The sequence below is a fragment of the Pelophylax lessonae genome (assembly GCF_965119305.1).
Source record: "Pelophylax lessonae genome assembly, chromosome: 1".
NCBI classification, from domain to species: domain Eukaryota; kingdom Metazoa; phylum Chordata; class Amphibia; order Anura; family Ranidae; genus Pelophylax; species Pelophylax lessonae.
The window spans coordinates 291,986,070-291,998,720 of NC_138768.1; the positions used below are offsets into that span (position 1 = coordinate 291,986,070).

At 44.9% G+C, this 12,651-nt stretch overlaps 1 protein-coding gene across 1 annotated transcript in view; it reads left to right on the top strand.

The window, feature by feature from the left end:
- The first annotated feature begins 5,211 nt into the window (after positions 1 to 5,211).
- LOC309544973 (clustered mitochondria protein homolog) overlaps positions 5,212 to 12,651 on the top strand; it is a 125,372-nt gene continuing 117,932 nt past the window's right edge. Inside the window, exon 1 of the mRNA XM_082244000.1 lies at positions 5,212 to 5,345. Coding sequence (XP_082100126.1) covers positions 5,273 to 5,345 — 73 coding nt within the window. The 5' untranslated portion in view covers positions 5,212 to 5,272. The remainder of the gene's footprint in view (positions 5,346 to 12,651) is intronic.

The following is a 12,651-nucleotide window of genomic DNA, read 5'->3' on the forward strand; positions in this document are numbered from 1 at the left end:
AAGGGTTTGCCTGCATCTGCCGCGACCATTGCCAAATGGATTAGACAAACGGTGGTACAGGCTTATTCTATTAAGGGTCAGAGTCCTCCGTTCCCTGTTAGGGCGCACTCCACTCGAGCGCTCAGTACTTCCTGGGCCTTTCACCATCAGGCGTCAGTGGTCCAGGTATGTAAGGCGGCCACCTGGTCGTCGGTACATACCTTTACAAAATTCTATAAAATTGATGTGACGGCATCGGCGGATGCCTCATTTGGCCGCAAGGTTTTGCAGGCCGCAATTTGAGGAGACCGGTGGTCTACCTCGAGGGTTTTTTCTGTTTGAAAAAAAAAAAAAAAAAAAAATTGTTTTCTCTTTTTTTGGTTGAGTCTCATCATTAAGGATGAGCATTGTAAACTTCTAGTTGGCACCGGTTGGGCCTTCTAGATTGGGATTTGATTTCCATTTTCCCACCCCTCAGTTGTGATACTGCTCTGGGACGTCCCGAAGGTGGTGTATCACCGAGGACTACGTCTGTCGATGAGCGCTAGAGAAAAATGGATTTTTGTAAAATCTTACCGTAAAATCCTTTTCTCTTAGCTCATCGACAGACGTAGTCCCCGCCCCTCTGTTTTGGAGTTGGGTTGGGTTAAATTCTCTAAGCACTGCTTTTTCACATAACTGATTTGCTGAGGCAGAGAGAGAGAGGATATACCCTCTGGGACTGCCCCTAGGGTGTGGCCAGAGCTTTTTAATTTCCTGTCTAGTCCTGCTCCTGCGGAGGTAACATAACCCGAAGGTGGTGTATCACCGAGGACTACGTCTGTCGATGAGCTAAGAGAAAAGGATTTTACGGTAAGATTTTACAAAAATCCATTTTTTTTTTTTTTTGTTGTTTTTTTACAGAAAGTTGTCACTAAATGATATATTGCTCACGCATGCCATGGGAATATGTGAAATGACACCCCAAAATACATTCTTTTGCTTCTCCTGAGTACAGGGATACCCCATGTGTGAGACTTTTTGGGAGTCTAGCTGTGTACGCGACCTTGAAAACCAATCCACATCTTCAGGTTTTCTAATGGCGTAAATTGCTGATTTTACCCCTGACTACCTGTCACAGTTTCAGAGGCCCTGGAATTTCAAGATAGCACAACCCCCCCCCCCCCCAAATGACCCCATTTTGCAAAGTAGACACTCCAAGCTATTGGTTGAGAAGCATGGTGAGTCCATGGAATAGTTTATATTTTGCAACAAGTTTCGGGAAAATTATTATTTTTTTTTTTTTCTACACAAAGTTGTCAGTAAATGATATAATGCTCACACATGCCATGGTTATATATGAAATGACACCCCAAAATACATTCTGCTGCTTCTCCTGAGTACAATGATACCCCATGTGTGAGACTTTTTGGCAGTCTAGCCGCGTACAGGACCCGGAAAAGCAATCCGCACCTTCTGGCTTTCTAAGGGCGTAAATTGTTGATCTCACTCTTTACTACCTATCACACTTTTGAAGTCCATAAAAAGCCAAGATGGCACAAAACCCCCCCAAATTACCCCATTTTGCAAAGTAGACACTGCATTCTATTTGCTGAGAGGCATGGTGAGTATTTTGCAGCTCTCATTTTTTTCGGAAAATGAAGAAAAAACAGGAAAATGCATTTTTCTTCCTCTTTTTTAAATTTCCAAAACTTTGTGACAAAAAGTGAGATCTGCAAAACACTCAACATGCCTCTCTGCAAATAGCTTAGGGTGTCTACTTTCCGAAAAGGGGTCATTTGGGGGGGGGTGGGGGGGTTTGCTGTCTTGGCATTTCATGGCCTCTGAAACTGTGATAGGTAGTCAGGAGTGAAATCAACAATTTACGCCCTTGGAAAGCCTGAAAGTGGGGACTGGTTTTCGGGGTCCTGTACTCGGCTAGACTGCAAAAAAGTCTCACACATGGGGTATCCCTGTACTCAGGAGAAGCAGCAGAATGTATTTTGGGGTGTCATTTCACATATACCCATGGCATGTGTGAGCAATATATAATTTACTGACAACTTTGTGTAAAAAAACAAAAAAAAAATAATAATAATATATTTCCCGGAACTTGTGGCAAAATATAAAATATTCCATGGACTCACCATGCCTCTCAGCAAACAGCTTGGGGTGTCTACTTTCTAAAATGGGGTCATTTGGGGGGGTTTTGTGCTATCTTGGAATTTTAGGGCCTCCGAAACTGTGATAGGTAGTCAGGAGTGAAATCAACAATTTACGCCCTTGGAAAGCCTGAAAGTGGGGACTGGTTTTCGGGGACCTGTACTCGGCTAGACTGCAAAAAAGTCTCACACATGGGGTATACCTGTACTCAGGAGAAGCAGCAGAATGTATTTTGGGGTGTCATTTCACATATACCCATGGCATGTGTGAGCAATATATCATTTACTGACAACTTTGTGAAAAAAAAAAAATATATATATATATATATATATATATATATATTTCCCGGAACTTGTGGCAAAATATAAAATATTCCATGGACTCACCATGCCTCTCAGCAAATAGCTTGGGGTGTCTACTTTCCAAAATGGGGTCATTTGGGGGGGGGGGGGAGTTTGTGCTATCTTGGAATTTTAGGGCCTCCGAAACTGTGACAGGTAGTGCAGAGGTGACATGCACAATTTACGCCATTAGAAAACCTGAGAGTGTTGATTGGTTTTCGGCTAGGCTCCAAAAAAGTCTCACACATGGGGCATCCCCATACTCAGGAGAAGCGGCAGAATGTATTTTGGGGTGTCATTCCACATATACCCATGTCATGTGTGAGAATTTTATCTTTTAGTGACAACGTTGTGTAAAAAAAAAAATTGTAATTTTCCCAAAACTTGTGGTAAAATATAAAATATTCCATGGACTCACCATGCCTCTCAGCAAACAGCTTGGGGTGTCTACTTTGCAAAATGGGGTCATTTGGGGGAGTTTTGTGGTATCTTGACATTTCAGGGCCTCCTAAACCGTTAGAGGTAGTGAGAAAATGCAATGAAAAATGTACGCCCTTTGAAATTCTGATGGTGGTGATTTGTTTTCGGGGACCCGTACACAGCTAGGCTCCCAAAAAGTCTCACATATGTGGTATCCCTGTACTCAGGAGAAGCAGCAGAATATATTTTGGGGTGTAATTACACATATACCCATGGCATGTGTGAGCAATATATCATTTTAATGACAACTTTGTGTAAAAAAAAAAAAAAATTTTTCAAACACCTGTGACAAAAAAATGAAATATTCAATGAGCTCAACATGCCTCTCAGAACATTCCTTAGGATGTCTACTTTCCAAAAAGTGGTATTTGGGGGGGTCTTGTACTGCCCCGCCATTTTAGCACTTCATGAAATGAGATAGGCAGTCAGAAATTAAAGCTGCGTAAAATTTCAGTATTTACACCATAGTTTGTAGATGCTATAACTTTTGCGCAAACCGATAAAAATAAGCTCATTGAATTTTTTTTTTGTCAAAGACATGTAGCTAAATGTCAGTTAGTTGTCTGATCTGTCTGCTGCAAAGTTGCAGTCCCGCTAAAAATCGCTGATCGCCACTATTACTAGTAAAAAACAAATAAATAAATAAAATGACATAAGTGCCGGTCCACATATATGCGATGCAGGAACCCTGTGAATCCACTGCGGGTCCCCGCATCGCATTCAAATTGCAGGCAGTTCACACTGCCATATGCGCATCGCTGGGGGTGTCAATTCAAAGTTAACGACATCCCCAGATCAGTCCGCATATCGCAGTGTGAACTGTCAGTTCGGAGATAATCAGATCGCATAGGTGTGAACACCCATGAGATCCAATTCTGCTGCGGACCCAAAAAAGGGTCCAGTGCGAGTTGTGTCTGAATCATATGCAAATTAAGCCACTCAATCTGTATGGCTGAATTCACATGGCACAGACATGGCATGTGATTTTCAGAGCAATGCACTCCGAATCACATGCCATGTCTGTCATGGCTTTAGTGTGAACCAGGACATAAAGCGGTGTTTTAGCCAAAAATTAACACATACTTTAGCTGCTGACTTTTAATATTAGGACACTTACCTGTCCTGGAGTCCAGCGATGTTTCCATCGGCTGTCGGGTGCTGCCGCTGCCATTGCCGGTGAGGGAACCTGGCAGGGAAGCCTTGCGTCTTCACGAGCGGGTACCTAATGCGCATTCAGATTGGCTCAGCTGCGGGGGAAGGAGGAGGGGGCCAAACTTTCGAGGGACAGCGCCGTGGCGTCGTCTTCCGGAAGTGGGGAACGGGTACCTGTCAAAAACAGGTACCCTTCCCCCCTCCCCCCTGAAAGGTGCCAAATGTGGCACCGGAGGGGGGAGGAAGCAAATATCTGGAAGTTCCACTTTTGGGTGGAACTCCGCTTTAATCTTTTCCCATAGTTTGTAGACGCAATAACTTTTGTGCAAATCAATCAAAATACGCTTATTGGGATTTTTTTTTTTTTTACCAAAAATATGTAGAAGAATACAAATTGGCCTAAAATGATGAAAACATTTGATTTTTTTTTTATTTTTTATTGGGAATTTTATATAGCAGAATGTGAAAAATATTGTTTTTTTTTTTTTTTCAGAATTGTCGCTCTTTTAATGTTTATAGCGCAAAAAATAAAAATTGCACAGGTGATCAAATACCACCAAAAGAAAGCTCTATTTGTGGGGAAAAAAGACATTAATTGTATTTGGGTACAGCGTCGCACGACCGCGCAATTGTCAGTTAAAGTAACGCAGTGCTAAACTGCAAAAAATGGCCTGGTCATTGAGGGGTTAAAACCTTCCGGACCAGAAGTGGTTAAATATAAAAAAAAGGGAAAGATTAGAAAACTGGTGGTGAGCTGAGGTGAAAGGTGGAGTGCAGAGTCTGGCAGGGAAAGGGTGCCAGGCAGCCAGGTGTATTGTAGTTTTCCTTTCTGGTTCCTTCCAGTCACGCAGGTTGAGTGTGGGTGACTTGTGCCCCCGTCTATGGAGAGGAACCCTGTGTGGGTCACGTGTGTCCTTGCTGCCCATTGAGTCACCTCTATTCACACCACTGGCCTTCAGCAGTCAATGGAGTTGTAAAGTCAGCGAGGCCCGGCGGACACGCCCCTCCACTCTACGATTGGCTGCTCTCAAAGTTCCCCGACCCTAATAGGACATCCCGACCTTATATGGGTGGCGGCTCCTCCCCCCCAGTCTCTAGCATAGGGTGACCTCTGTATTGTAAATCCCCGTGTTCACTGTGATCACACCGCGGAGAGTCCGATCCATACACCGGGCACTATGCAGACTGAGACCGAGGGCCGGGCACCGGGGATCCCTTACCCTGTACAGCGCCAGGATAACCTGGGACAAGGTGAGATAGGCACCGATCACTTTACATAACAACTGGGGCATGTGTGCTGACACTCTATTCTACCATCCAGCTCTACGCAATCGTCCTCTGCTCACCCTGTACTCCTTATTAATAGGACTGTGTCCTGTATACTTTCCATATATACACATATAGTATATAGGAATACATGCATGCTGTGTTCCTATATAGACCATAGTATACAGATCTATAGGAACACAGCACAGACCCCATCCCTCCTCCTCCTGATAGGTGATCATTCATTCCTGGCTGGGCACATGACACTTTGGGGGTGAATAGTAGTGGAAAGTTGTGCTCATTGAACACGTGGATGTGTGGACAGTGTGCCAAGGTCACCTCTGCTGGGGGGGGCACCACTACAGATCAGCCCCCCCCCCCCCCTCATGTCAGGTGTGTCCTCTGTATACACAAAGTCACTTCATGCCATGATCACCCCATGTACATTATATTATATCATCCCTTTCTTTTATCATTAGCTCAGCACTTCACTCATACATCACAGTACTAACCACAAATCTATCATCTTTAAAAAAATGGAATGAATAGATTTACAGTTCAGTATGAATGTTTACAAGCAATCCTATCATCTTTATCTTCTTCCTATTATTACACAGGATTCATACAGAGCCAGGAGACAAGACAAGGGAGGGGGTTGGGAGGACTCTGCTCCGCAGAGCTCACAATCTAATAGGGAAAATGATACAAAAGTAATAACTGTCAGGGGTGAGCTGATGGGGGAAGTAGAAGTTCAGTTTTTAGGTGGAGGTGGGATAGACTTCTCTGAAGACTGGACTTTTCTGGGATCAGCTAGTTACTAGTAGGAGGAGGGGATAGCTGGATGGATTCTTGGGTAAGGGAGATCTATCTATCTATCTATCTATCTATCTATCTATCTATCTATCTATCTATCTATCTCTATCTGTGTCTGTTGCATCTATTTATCTATAAGTCTGTCTATCTATCTATCTGTATCTGTTGCATCTATCTATCTATCTATCTATCTATCTATCTATCTATCTGTATCTGTTGTATCTATCTATCTATCTATCTATCTATCTATCTATCTATATCTGTTGCATCTGTCTGTCTGTCTATCCGTGTCTATTGCATCTATTTATCTGTCTGTCTGTAAGTCTGTCTATCTATTCGTATCTATCTATTCGTATCTATCTATCCGTATCTATCTATCTATCTATCTATCTATCTATCTATCTATCTATTATATATCTATTTATCTATCTGTGTCTGTCACATCTATCTCTATTTATGTGAATATCTATCTATCTATCTATCTATGGCCTCCAGGGTGACTAGCAGTAATATTAGACGTAAGATCCCTCCAGTCACATAAGTAGGACAGGTTGAGATGCAGATCAGACAGTCTGCAGAGTACCAGCAACATGCAGTGGACCACCGCTTGCTCAGAACTGCTGCCATTCACAAAATGCCCTACCTCTCTACCTCATCCAATCAGAGAACATTTTGCATACCCCTGTGGTTACTATGCAGCAGGGTCGCTGCCTGGTGTTCCTGCCTGCTTGGGCGTTTGCTTGGAATTGCTACCATTTACAGAGTGTCTTGAATTTTTTAAATTAATACAAAGACTTCTCCCATTGGATAAGGTTTGAGATCGTGACCTCGCTGCCCCATCTCTACACCACGTCCAATCAGAAAGCCTTGTATTTGTTTTTAAAAAACACAACGTATTCTGTGAATGGCAGCCATACCATGTGAGCAAACCCCTGTGGTCAGTGGTTAGGCAGGAATATCATTATACTTTATTAAATGAGGGATACGATATTGTGCAATAAGGGGTATCATTATTTGAGGGATATAATATTGTGCAATAAGGGGTATCATTATTTGAGGGATATAATATTGTGCAATAAGGGGTATCATTATTTGGAGGACATGATTAAAGCAATATTTGAGAATAGCCTCTTTAATTATTTTATTAAGTCCAAATGGGTCACTGTCCCTGATTCATATATTGGAGTCACTGTCCCTGATTAATATTTTTTTTTCATGCTGCTTTAATGGAAACATTTAAAACATACAGATAGAAGATAAAAGATATTTGTGGTAGAACAGACCATACTGCACAATGTGCTTGTAAGTAATATTGCTGTAGACTAATAAGACTCAATAAGACTTTGGCCCACCATACACGGTTCAAATCGGTTCAAATCTCGGCCGGTTCAGCAGGAACTGGCCTGAGATTCAAACCATTAATGGACAGGCTGAATGCACCAAGCTGATCAATCAATCAGCTTGGGTACAACCAGCCTGCCGGATTCTCTTGCGATTATAGCTAGCCGCTAGCGATAATGACTGTCTTCTCCCGGCGGGGATGGAGAATCATTGTAGTGGCTGTTGCTACCCCATATCTCCCATAACGAGCAGATGCCCTGCTGCATAGTAATCACAGGGTGTCGCTTACTGGGCACTGGTGCTATTCAGAAAATGCATTCCATTTTTCTCAATAAATGCAATGCATTTTGTGACTGTCCACCTTGTCCAATAAGAGAAGGCTTTGCATTTATTGAGAAAAACATAAGGCATTCTCTATATGGCTTCCATGCCAAGTGAGGGACCTTCTGTGTTCCTTATGTAGCAGGGCAACCGCTTGGCACGGGACCTGTAGTTGCGATAGCTACCACGGTAGTTCTCTGCTTCTACAGGGATTAGCTGATTAGTTTAGTTTTAGAGATGCTGCTAAAGTTGAATCATCCATTGGTTTCTTAACTCTGTTAGAGACTTTATTTGGTGTGATGTCAGCATGTGCAGTCATAACTTCTCCAGCCTATCATAACAATTACAAGCTGGTTTCATTTTCACTTTTTGATTACATTATGGAGAATGCAGCAGGAAAAGGGGAACTGACTGCCACAGACATCACCAGTGATACTAATACAGGGATCAGTGCTAATAATATGCACTGTCACTGTATTAAAGCAGAGTTCCACCCAGTGAATGTTTTTTTTTAATAAAAATACCCCCGGGACAGTCGGGTCTAGTGCATTCCACAATCACTAGCCTCTGATCTGTCCCGGGTTGCACTTACCTGCAAGAAGAAATACTTACTTTGAAAATGTATTCTCCAGCGCTGCCATCTCAGGTGTGGGCAGCTTGAAGCCAGAGCGATCCTCTTCTGTGTCCTCTTCCGTCTTGCCCAGAAGCTGTTTTGCAAGGTATGACGGCCTACACCGGAACCGACGTCGGGCCGGTGCAGGCGCATTGATTCCTGGGAGCGATGACGTTCAGCTCCCAGGAATCATTGCAAAGCGGAAGTGAAGCGCGGGGCGCGGCCGAGGAAGGAGGAAGTGGATGGTAAGGTAAGTATATTTTCTTCTTAACGAGGTAAGTAAAAAAAAATAAAATTGCGATTATCCATTTGTTTTTCAGGTGACCCGGAGAAAGAAGCTGGAGATAAGTATAATTTTAGGGTGGAACTCCACTTTAATAACACTGGCTGGGAAGGGGTAAAAAACAGGGGCGATCAGGAGGTTAAATGTGTGCCTAACAATGTTTACTGTGTGTACTGTGTGCAGTTTTTACTAAGTAATGTGCTGGTTTTTACTCCTTGCTTAGCACATTGCTGCTGTCTGTAGAGAGCCCTGTGTTGTTTACCTACACAGGGCTTTCTTCTGTCATTTGCACAGCCAATCAGCGGGTTCTGGCCATAAATTGATTGCCGGGACCCACTGATCGACTTGCGCTTTAGCGAATAGCAGCACAGCCAGGGGGACGTGCATGTGCCCCCTACTTGGAAGTGCTGGATTACTTACATGTTAAGGATCCAGCGCAATGGGGCCGCTCTGCCACAATAAATCTGCAGTAGGCGGTCCACAGATGGATAAACCGTGACTGGGCAGTGGGAAGCTTGCGGCTTGCTATTGTGGCTAAACTGCTACAAGCCCTTACTCTGTCATGGGTGTCCAACCTTTTGGCTTCTCTGGGCCACATTGAGTGTAGAGAAATTTTCTCGGGCCGCATATAAAATATATACTATAGTTAAGGTATATAAGTAATAAAATGCCGTCCCCCGGGCACTAATTTAACACAACTAGAGGATGGTCAAATGAAATGGAATCAGTATACAGAGGTTTACTTGTTCTGAGAGATATTAAAGGAACACTCTAACCACCATGACCACTTAAGTGATTTGAAGTGGTGATGGTGGTAGGAGTCGGAAACACTGCACATGCTCCCCTCCCTCCCCTCCGAGGCAGCCTCTGCCCACTGTTAGTTGGAAGCCGCCGTGGCCATGCCCCCGACCCGACTTCCTTCCTCCCCAGCAAAAAAAAAAAAATTGTCAGGGGTCAGTGGGCCACATTGCCTACAGTTCCGGGCCGCAGGTTGGGCATGCCTGCTCTATGAAAAGGTAGGAGTACTTCATTACTGCATGTTGACTTTCCCGCCAAAATGTCAGTTATCAATCTGGTGATCAGCTGTACCTCATCTGCTCAGCACAGCTACTTCCTTCTCAGCTTCTCCATGCCAACTCCAGGTGGACTTTGCCCTGGAGAAACCAGAAGAAAGCCAGTAGACCAATCCACATGTAGAACTTTCTTGTGTACTAGAAATTAAAATAAAGTTGTTAAAGAAAGAGATGGGGTGAAGTGGGGGCCCTTCTTTTGTTCGTGACTCTAACTGGGTCCTGCCTCTTTAAAACAAGTTGGTAATGGCAGCTATAATAACAGTCTCAGTTACAATATTTTTGTAACAAAAGATGACACTGCTGTGGGTCAGACGATTCAGCTGCCGCTGGCCTTGACCTCTGCCTCCATGCTGCATTCCACTGAGGTGTCTGGGGACCAGTGCATGGCGAGCAGCAGCATCCCCACCACAGGCAAACATCTCCAATGTACCTCACAGTCATTATGAAGAAATCTTAGCAGTATGGAGTAGTGATCGACCGATATCGTTTCTTCATTGCCGATACCGATATTTTTGCCATTGCATGTCGGTATCTGCCGATATTGGCCGATATTTTTGTACGTTTAAAACATTTTTATTTTTTTATTTCTATCACTTGACAGGTACTCTTGTGGAGGGATCTGGGGTCTAAAAGACCCTAAACCCCTCCACTGCACTTAAAAGCATTAAAAACGCCAAGTTTGGCTGTTTTGAATGCTGTCACTTTTTTTAATCTGGTGCCGAGTACCCCGAAGTGATGTCATGACATCACTTCCGGGTTTTTACATGGAGACCCGATCAGAGCCAAATGCGGCTTTGAATCAGGTCTTCTGCGGCCGTGCAGGCGGGTTGCCCGGGTCTCCGGACGTCCCCTCCCGCTCCTTGTAATGACAGCCGAGCGGCTTCTCAGCCGTATCAGTTGTCATTACAAGACACTCGACCGTCGGCTATGGACGGCGGTACCGGGCTGATGCCTCTAGCTGCAGGCATCACTCCGGTACAAGCACTTTCCTGAAATATCGGCAATATCGGTCACCTTGGTGGCCGATTCTGATATTTTGGGGAAAGTGCAGATCGGCCCTCGATATATCGGCTTTGCCGATAATCGGTCGATCACTAGTGTGGGGACCCATGCACAGCTGGGTGTAATATAGTTATCCATTTACAGTTTTTATACTTTTATAGACTAGTCCATTCTATATATTTTTTTTCTATAAAAACACTAATGCTGGGGTAGCTTGAAGGTTAGGCATCAACAAAGAAAGCCAAACATCTATTAATTATTTTTAACACATGACAAGATAACATTTCTTTATCAACACGTGGGTTAGGTATTTACACTATATTACCTAAAGTATTGGGACACCTGCCTTTTTACGCACATGAACTTTAATGGCATCCCAGTTTTAGTCCGTAGGGTTCAATATTGAGTTGGCCCACCTTTTGCAGCTATAACAGTTTCAACTCTTCTGGGAAGGCTGTCCACAAGGTTTAGGAGCGTGTCTATGGGAACGTTTGACCATCCAGACCTTTCCAGAAGTGCATTTGTGAGGTCAGACACTGATGTTGGAAAGAAGGCCTGGCTCCTAGTTTCCACTCTAATTCATCCCAAAGGTAATCTATCAGGTTGAGGTCAGGACTATGTACAGGCCAGTCAAGTTCCTCCACCCCAAACCCGCTTATCCATGTGTTTATGGACCTTGCTTCGTGCATTGGTGCGCAGTCATGTTGGAACAGGAAGGGGCCATCCCCAAACTGTTCCCACAAAGTTGGGAGCATGAAATTGTCCAAAATGTCTTGGTATGCTGACGCCTTAAGAGTTCCCTTCACTGGAACTAAAGGGCCAAGCCCAACCCCTGAAGAACAACCCCACACAGGGCCGGTGCTAGACTATTTTACGCTCTAGGCAAGACCAGCTACTTGCGCCCCCCGCCCCCAAAAAAATAAAATAAAAAGGGAAAACTCCTCTATGTCATACCCAGTGACCTTGATCTGATGGCTCCTCTGTTATGCTATCATACACAGTGACCCCTATATTCCTCCATGTCACACCTGGGGACCCTAATTGCCCTCTATGCCACACCAAGGGACCCCGATGATCCTCCATGTCACACCAGGGGCACCTGATGTTCCTCTATGTCATACCCGAGACCCCGATGTTTTCCATGTCACACCTGGGGACCCTGATGTTCCTCCATTGCACACCTGTGGACCTCAGTCCCCCATGGCACACCCAGGGACCCCAATTCCTCATGGCACACCTGCTGACCCCAAAACCCTGTTACACCCGGTGACCCCTATTCCCCATGGCACACCTGGTGACCCTGATTCCTTTTCACACCAGGGAACCTCCATGTCACACCCAGGGACCCTGATCCCCTGTTCTGGGGACACTCACTGGGCGGTATAAAGAGAGTGGTCTGCACTCTGCCCTCCTTCACCATGATCCTGCTGATTCCTTCTCCTAGGATGCTCCTCTTCTGGACCACAGTGCTCACCACAGCTCTAACCGGCTCCTGGTGAAGGGAGAAGTAGCAGTCAGAAAACTCCGCACGTCCGTAATCCCCAACCTCCTCAGACCATTCCGGTGCCTCGTCGTTTCTGCTCCAGTAAAGTTGCCGCCCTGCAGTGCCAAGCTTGGGGTCAGGTTCAGCTCTCCTCTGCTCCCTGCTTAATACCGACCCAGGGAAATGAACGGCTGCCCAGCAGCTCAGTGCAGAGTATCACTTCCTGCCCAGGGTTTACACCACTCAGCTCCAGCCAAAGAGGATCATCATGCAGGCAGCACTCCTGCGGGCTCCCTTCCTGCCTCTTGGCCCCCCCAACAGTGGTGGAAAGCCAGGGCCTGGTAGTTCGGCCACTGCCCCAG